Source organism: Cyrtonyx montezumae, unplaced genomic scaffold (genome assembly GCF_038088225.1).
Source record: "Cyrtonyx montezumae isolate F1298 unplaced genomic scaffold, pur_monq_1.0 scaffold_9, whole genome shotgun sequence".
Lineage (NCBI taxonomy): Eukaryota > Metazoa > Chordata > Aves > Galliformes > Odontophoridae > Cyrtonyx > Cyrtonyx montezumae.
The window spans coordinates 11,057,650-11,066,049 of record NW_027072100.1 but is presented as its reverse complement, the minus strand read 5'-3'; the positions used below and the strand labels follow the sequence as shown (position 1 = coordinate 11,066,049).

At 50.1% G+C, this 8,400-nt stretch overlaps 1 protein-coding gene across 1 annotated transcript; it reads left to right on the top strand.

Moving 5' to 3' along the window:
* The first annotated feature begins 11 nt into the window (after positions 1-11).
* Positions 12-5,070, top strand: SLC35C2 (solute carrier family 35 member C2). The gene is made up of 9 exons (XM_065754065.1): positions 12-122; positions 194-344; positions 1,650-1,713; positions 1,932-2,004; positions 2,176-2,344; positions 2,617-2,700; positions 3,033-3,208; positions 3,908-4,037; positions 4,178-5,070. The coding sequence occupies exons 1-9, from the start codon at positions 12-14 to the stop codon at positions 4,294-4,296; spliced, it is 1,077 nt and encodes a 358-aa protein (XP_065610137.1). The 3' UTR covers positions 4,297-5,070.
* Positions 5,071-8,400: the final 3,330 nt, after the last annotated feature.

The window sequence follows — 8,400 nt, the reverse complement described above, 5'->3', positions numbered from 1 at the left end:
TGTGAGGGCGCATGGGGACGGGCGCGGCGGCGCTGGGCCGGGCGGCGCTGGTGGCGGCGCTGGTGCTGCTGTACTACGGCTTCTCCATCGGCATCACCTTCTACAACAAGTGGCTGATGAAGGTGCGGGGCGGCGGGCGGCGGGGATGCGGGCGGGCGGGCGGCGGCGGTGACGGCGGCTGTCGGTCCCGCAGAGCTTCCCGTTCCCGCTGCTCGCCACGCTGCTGCACCTCCTGCTCATCTTCGCGCTGTCGGCGCTGTGCCGCGCCGCGCTGCGCTGCCGCTCCGGCCGGCCGCCGCCGACGCTGTCCTGGGCCGAGTGGCTCCGCCGGGCCGCGCCCGCAGGTACGGGCGGGGACACGGGGTGTTGGGCGGCGGGGGCTGCCCGCGGCTTTGGCCGGGGCCACGGAGATATTGAGGCTCCGCTTTCTCAGGCTGAACCGTCCCGGCCCTCCTCGTGGGAGAGGTGCGCTCCGCTGATGTGTTTGGTGGGCCTGCGGGGTGCTCTTGCTGCCGTGTTGCCCGCGTACCCGGGCCCAGCACCCGGCACCGGTGCTGAGTAGAGTGGAGGGGTCCCCTCTCCTGACCTGCTGGTGACACGTGGCCCGGCAGAGCCAGGGATAGCTTCCTTAGCAGCAAGGAGGGCATGCTGCTGGCCCGTGTGCAGCGAGGTGTCCGCTGGCTCTCCTAGGTCCTCTTCTGGGAAGCCACCCTCTGCCTGGGCAGTTCCTTCCCAGGTGTGGTTATCTGCCCTCAACCTTCATGAGGTTTTTGTGAGCAAAGCTCTCCGACCTGCCAGGATCTGTCTGGGTGTCAGCCCCTCCCCCTGGGTTCATGTCATCCATGGATGTACTGAGAGTGTATTTTAGCCCACCATCCTAATCATAGAATCATAGGGGTTGGAAAGGGACCTCAAGAGATCATCGAGTCCAACCCCCCTGCCAAAGCAGGTTCCCTACACCAGGTAAAATCCTTAATGAAGATACTGAGCAGAGTTGGACACAGTATTGACGCCTGGGATAACCCCCAACTATGCTTTGTACCACTTATGGCTCCCCTCTGGGTCATGCTGTTCAGTCCAGTTTTGATACGTCTGACTGTTCATCCAGCCCATACTTCAAGAACTTTGCCATGAGTGTTTTCTGGGAGATGGAAGTCTGGGAAGGCAGTATCCACTGCTCCCCTCTCATCCATCAGGATGGTGATTTCATTATAGAAGCTTATCATATTGGTCAAGCAGGATTTCCCCTTGCTGAATCCCTGCTGACTACTGCCAGTGGTTGTCTTCTTCACATGCTTGGAAATGATTTCCACGGATAGCTGTTCTGTGACCTTCCCGGGGAATCCCTCTGGGTGGTTGTTGTGGCCCTCTGGTAAATGAGATGCTTCTCCCAGTTTCCTCCTGAGCTCTGTGTTTCTGTTGTATTAGCAGGTTTCTCTGGCTCTAACTTGGTCTTTAGCTCCAACTTGAATCACAGGGAACAGGATGGAAACAAAGCTGAGCGTATCCAGGCTGTGTCAGTACTGAAAAGTTAGCAAGAAGAGAACCATTTTTTTTCTGGCTCTGCTCTATATTTGTGATCGGTTAGCAGGGATTTCTTTTGTGTGGTGAAGACAGTTAACTTCAGGACGTTTTCATTGATTCTTCAGCTTTGTCAACTTCTTTGGACATTGGGCTGAGTAACTGGAGCTTCCTGTATGTCACTGTGTCCCTGTGAGTACAAATCTCATCTTTCCTGGGAGTCCTCTGGTGGGGCTTGGGAAGTTCTGCATCAGGGTTAGGATCTGGAGGGCACGTGGCCTGGTGGGTTTGGTGTGCAGGGGCTGTGTTGGGATGGCTGGCAGCTGCATAATACTGTCTCCTTCCCGCACTAGTGCTTTGCTGGAAGGACTGTGTTGACGTGTCCTGATAACGTATTTTGGTCCATACAGCTACACGATGACCAAATCCTCTGCCATTCTCTTCATCCTTCTGTTTTCACTGCTCTTCAAGCTGGAGGAAATGGTAAGGGACGAAGTGCAACACTTTAAGGTGGCTGAAACTCAGGCATGGGGAGACAGGCCGTACATGTGTGAGAAAAGCAGAGGAGGAATGCAGTTGTGTGGATGACTGAAAGAGTTAACTGTTCAGCTCCAGGAGTCTTTGTGTAGTGATTCTGTGTTCCCTCTCACCCAGAGGGTGGCATTGGTGCTGGTGGTTGTGCTCATCGCTGGGGGGCTCTTCATGTTCACCTACAAGTCCACGCAGTTCAACACGCAGGGGTTCATGCTGGTGCTCTGCGCCTCTTTCCTTGGGGGCGTTCGTTGGACTCTCACTCAGATACTTATGCAGAAGGCTGAACTGGGTATGTAAAGAGCAGGAACTGGGGGGTGGTTCTGGGAAAGGGTGGGGGATAAGGAGACTGCAGCTTACTGCAAAAATGCAACCTCTTGTGTAAGGGATAGTGAAACGTGGGATGGGGATCATCTGTTGGTGGGTAATAAAGGTAGTTTGGTCTCTGCAGCAGCATCAGTGTGGGCATTACAAAGGTTTCCATCACATAGTACTTAGAGCTCAGGGAACTTATTACTCTCTGGCTTTGTTGTTTCTGATTTGTTATTGATTTTCTTCTTGCAGGGCTCCAGAACCCCATTGATATCATGTTTCACCTGCAGCCACTCATGTTCCTGGTGCTCTTCCCTCTGTTTGCAGTGTTTGAGGGTGCGTGAGTTAATTAGGGAGAGCAGGGGTAGCTTAATAGAGTGGTTGGGAGATTGCTTAGCTGCTTTTTGTTCAAGGTGATTCATGTAGAGAAGTGAACACCTGTGACCTTTACAAAGCAGTCCTGGAGTTACAAGGACCAAGATGTAACTTAAGCAGAATATCACAGAGCACGTAAGAATAATAACTTGCCATGCTTGTGGAAGTAAGGGGAATAAAGAACTGGCTCTGTGACCTCCTGATACTGGAATGTGAGCAGCTCAACCACATCTCGTTGTGGGAGATCCTGGGGGTTGGGAAGGGTACTCTGCTACTCACTGTCTTGTTCCTAGGCCTGCCTTTGTCCATATCAGAGAAGCTCTTCCGTTTCCATGAAGCAGGAGTGCTGTTCTGTATGGTAGGAAAGCTGTTGTTGGGTGGAATTCTTGCCTTTGGTCTAGGCTTTTCTGAGTTCCTCTTGGTTTCCAGAACATCTAGCCTCACCCTTTCTATTGCTGGAATTTTTAAGGTAAGGCATGGTTCCTGTGCTAATACTAAAGGGCAATTACTGAGTCACCCCTAATGGGCCTAATGTGGTGGGAATTTCCTTACAGCCTCAAAAGTTGTCTCCTATGATTTGTATTCTCCTGACACAGGAGCTTGATGCTTTGACTTGCTGTTTCTGCAGTGAGGGCTGTTGGTCCCTGCTGCTCTAACCAACAAAGGGCAGAGGCATTAAATGCTATTAAGGGCTAAAGTTTGTTGGGATCTGGAAGAAACTAGAACACATGGGCCTCGTGAGCAGTGGGTGGTGTGGGAGGGAGGAGTGTTAGGAAGAATGCTTCCTACCATCGGATCTGGATAAGGATAAACCACTGGTTAGAAGTAACTCAGTAGCCTGGTTTGACACATTCCCTCCTTCCTTGAGGAGCCCAGTGTGTGTACTTCAGAGCTGGTTGGTAACATGTGAATCTCAGCTATGTAGGAATCCTATAACTTCCAGATTAGATGAGTGGTTCAGTCAGGGGATGTAAAATCCCTGATCCAAGTTTGACAGGTCATTCTGATTCTGGAATCTGTTTTTACAGCTTTTTATACCTGGAAGAACACGCTGGTTTAAATCAGCAGCCTGACATCTTGATTTAGGCTTGAGCTTGAGCTGCAAAACATCTTATGTGCATCTTGTCAGGTCCTGCGCTGCCACTTGTCATGTTTTTTCTTTCCACAGGAAATCTGTGTTTTATTCCTCGCCACACACCTGCTGGGAGACCGCCTCAGTCTCTTGAACTGGCTTGGCTTTGCTGTCTGTCTGTCAGGAATCTCCCTTCATGTCATTCTCAAAGCTGTAAATTCCAAAGGTGATTTTGTTTTAAGTACCTTTGTGTTTCTCTGTAGGCATTCACCAGGAGCTGCTTCTGATTCCAGCTGCTTGCCAATGACAGGTTTGGTGGGTGCTCCACTGAGCTGGCTTGTTAGTAAATGAGCTGTCTGCACACAGGTGAGAAAACACTGAATCTACACAAAGAGACATGCTCTGAGCCTGACCTGGAGCTGCTGCTGCACCACACTGAGCATGGGGAAGAGGAAGAAGATGTTGAGACCCTACAGCAACACTGAATGAATGTGAGGCACAAAGTCCCCTGCTTTGTACTTACCAGGTCTGCCTGACAACTGCCTAGGAAGAAGGTCCAAGATTCTCTGTCTTTGACTTCACAAAAGAGAATGAGGGTCCAGTGGGAATCCTGCTGCTCTGCTGCAGTGTGGATCCATAGATGCTGCACAGCAACCAAGCAATACCCTTTTGCTGGAGAGTGAGCAAACTTGGAAGATGAATCCCAGATCAGTGGAAGTAAAATGGTGAGACTGGGAAATGCTGTAGAACGCTTTCTAGGGAATCCTGAAGGCTGTATATTGCAATTGTAGACCATGAGCTGTGGATCAAGTATGGACATGTCTGGACTGCAGGCTGAGTGCTTCCAGGATGGTTTTAGTGGTGTTTAGGCTTTAGCTGCCAAGAGGAAGGTAGGTGCATCTTCCTGTGCTTGTTTCGTGGTTCTGACGAATGGGAGGTCCTGTCTTTGTGGAGCAGATAATTGCATGTAATTCCCAAGACTTGTCCCAGTGAGAAAGAGCCTTTGTGCCTGATGACCTCCATGTGTGTATGTGAGGAGGGAAGTACCTGTCTGGTATTTGGGACCAATTGAATGCAGCCAAACTATGTGGCACAGAGAAAGAACAAGGGTGCAGGAGTACTGCTGGCCCTGCAGCCAAGGGGGGAGAGAGTGCAGGACATCTAGCTTGAGTAGTAGGCTTGTCAGAAAGTATGTGGGTATTTTTTATGTTTGGTGGCTTGGTTTTTAATTTCAATAAACTAGTTTTCTGATTCCGTATTGTCTGCACATTATAATGCTGTGCTTCAGCAAGCAGAGAACTTCCTTTCTTTCTTTTGAACTTGTAGACCTGCAGTGACCATGCTGCTGCATGCCCAGTTGATTTGGATAAATACTACTTGCCCATTAACAGGTTGCTTGACCTCTAGGATTAGGGGGACCTTCCTGCAGCCTGTCCTATTTGCCAGCCAAGGAGGACTTGTCTGCCTGGATGTGCCAACAAGACCCCATATCCTAAGAGCTCTTCATATTTTGTTTTGCTGTAGGAACCTTAACTCTGCCCCATTGGTTTGAGCTGAAACTTTGACCAGGAAAGTGGAATAGTGCAGGGTTTAAGATGTACCTACTTCTTTTCTCCTGAGCCTGAAGTGGGGTTGGGCAGCAGCTCTTTATTTTCTTTTTTCTTTGCCTGGCAGAATTCTCACCTCTTTGGAAGTTCTGTTTGTTGTACAAGCTTTTAGGGTTTTTGAGGTGGGAATGACTTTGAGAGCACTTCTCAAAGGTTTAGCAATGGAGGCTTTCTCTCAGGAGGTGTTGTACATTTAAGTGGGTTTCTCATGTTCTGTTTGAGAAACTGAAGCATCTTGACTGGTTGGACTGGTTGTCCCTCTGTTGATTTTGCTCCGTAGCTTTGACACAGGAGGCCTTTCTTGGTGGCTTTAATCAAGAGCATGTTCTGCAAAAAAAACTCAGTAACAAAAAAAACCCCAAAGCTGATTCTCAGGAAAACTTTTGTCTATGGTGATCATTTTTCATTGTGTTGTAAGGGAGACTGGTGTCTTGCTTTAGAGCAGACAGCAGGTGGAGCAGCTACCTCATGTAAAGCTCCTGAAGCAGTGCTGGTGGCCAGGCAGCGTCCCAGGGGATCCTGTGTGCCAAGTGGGACGTGTCCTGGAGTGAGAATGGTTTGCTCTGTCCCTGGCTGGATTTTCCAGTAGTTAGGGCTCATGATGCCTGCAGTGGGGTTCGCCCTGTTTGCCTGCTGTGAGTTGTAAGCAGCATCTTTTGTGAAGTGCTGAAGACTGTTTTTTACTTATTGGGGGGCAATGGTGCATTCTGCACCTGGGCTGCTAGCAGTGCTGCAACTGCTCTTTGTGTTTTAATTTTCACTCTCCTAGTACTGAAATTTGGGTTTCTCCCTGCTGCATAGCTCTTGGGATGGGATTTCAGGTCCCTGAAAATCCAAGGTAAGGGTGACTTTGCTCGCAGAGATTTGCATCCCATATGGTGCTGGAAGATAAAATGGTTCTAGGGAGCCATAGGGCTCTGTAGTTTGTTTCTTCCAGAGTTGTTTCTCTGTGACGTCTTGGTGTCCAATAGTTTGTGTTTCTGACCTAGATACAACTTCTTGGTGACAAATATACCACCACCATTTACTCCAGTTAAATGTACCACCAATAGCTTTTGTGACAGAGGTACTCAAGGTCTCTCATTGTCACTGAAGCTGTTGCAGAGTTGTTTTGATGCAGTGAGAGGAGTGAGGTGGTCGTGCAGACCCTTCTCTCACAGCCCTGAGTCAGGAGCTGCTTGAGAGGATGGGAGGTCGTCATCTTCCGTGTGCTGTTTGGTTTGCCTCTCTTTCCCAGTGGAAGAGTGTGAAGGTTGGACATGCTGGAACACACGAGCACTGCAGTGCTGAGGAGGTCTGTGTGTGTTTGCAGCAGCATGGGAACACCAGCACCTTAGGTGGGAAGAACACATACACGTGTTCCTGCTGGGGAGGTCTGTGTGGCCCTGCACACACACTGACACGCAGCCAGGCACAGGAAATAGAGAGCTGTGATTGAATACTGATGATGTTTGAACTAATTAATGAATGGAAGCAAAGCTGAATGAGTCCCAGAGGTGCTGTGCTCCTTCCACAGACTGTTCTTGCCTCAAAGGCCGGGTGTTTACGTGGATGCTGATTTTTGCCCCCTGCCTTCCCCTGGGAGGACTCTTTATTTGAGCAACAGCTGCTTGCCTTCCTGCTGTAATTTCAACACAGCAAACACCCTGAGGGCAAGGAGAAATTGTCCCTGCAAACCCCTGTGCACTCTCCAGTTCTGTGCCCAGAAAACAAGGTGTCATCAGCAAGCTTACTGTCAGGGCTTGTGTGCATTTGTGATTTCTGCCATGGCAGGATCTTGCCCCTGCTTCAGCACTGAGCCTCTCCCTTTCATCACTGTGATGTGGAAGTTTTGATGTTCACAGCCTTAAGTCTCTGCACTCCAAGGGTGGTGAAGAGCCTTTGCTCCTAGTCTGTACCCTGTGCATGGAAATGACATCTTTTCACGTGGTCATGCTTACCTGAGAGATTCTGTCTGAGGAGTCATAGGTTGGGAATTGCCTTTGGGACACGATTGTTCATCTTGCTTTGCACTGGAAAAGCAGTGTAGCCAAGACAGGGCTGTGTCTGGGAGTTAAGAAAGTGGTGGTGGATTTTGCTTCCCTCTCCCACATGGTGGTCTTTCTGGCAGAAGCAAGGATGTCTGAGTGCCCAGCTGGAGCTGTGCTGCCCGCCTGGCCTCAGGGCAGCACCCAGTACCTGCCCTGCTCTGGACCTTGCCAGGAGCACAGCCACTGCTGGCTTGTGGCAGCTTGCCCAGTGAAAAGCAGCAGAATTGACCGTGCAATTGTTAATGAAAATCACGAGCAGGAAGATGTAGCCAAGGCCTGTAATTGCACTAATTGGAGGCATCCTCATGAATGTGTCATGAGCCATTCTCCTGATCTCAGCCTAGTAGTTCTTCTCATGTCATGTTCAGCATCTCCTGCGTGAGGCAGAGCCACCTGCCTGGTGGACATAATCAATGTGGAAGTTGGTGTAGAGCTGCTCCTTTGTTTTCAGATGTTGGAAGTTTGGATAATGGATAATCTCTTCTCTTGACCTACCACCTGCTGTGTAGCTAGCAGTTAGGATGCCAGTGCACACTGCTCATTCATCTTTAAGGTCTTGTGTACTGAGATGCCCCAGTGCTATTCATAGGAGGAGCTGAAGAGCCAAGGGTGATCCTGGAGGCACTTGGACAGAGCCCTATGCTGCCCTGATAGGAATTGTAGGCTGCTGTTGTGGCACAGAGAGCACAGGGACATTTCCTGAGACAGTGTGATTTTTGAAAACAGCGTGGTTTTGGAGGGCTTGACTTGCAAAATTGTTAAGATAGTGCTGGTGACAGTGGAGTCAGGCCTGAAAGAGGAGGGCTTGGCAAGACCACACGGTGTCCTGCTGTCACTGCCCTGGCATGGCTGACAGTTGTCCAGATTCTGAGGCAGCTGCAGGTTGGCCTTGCTATAAGCTCTGCAGGCAGGGTCTACTCCCAGCTCTCAAGAGCATCAGATCCTGAACCTT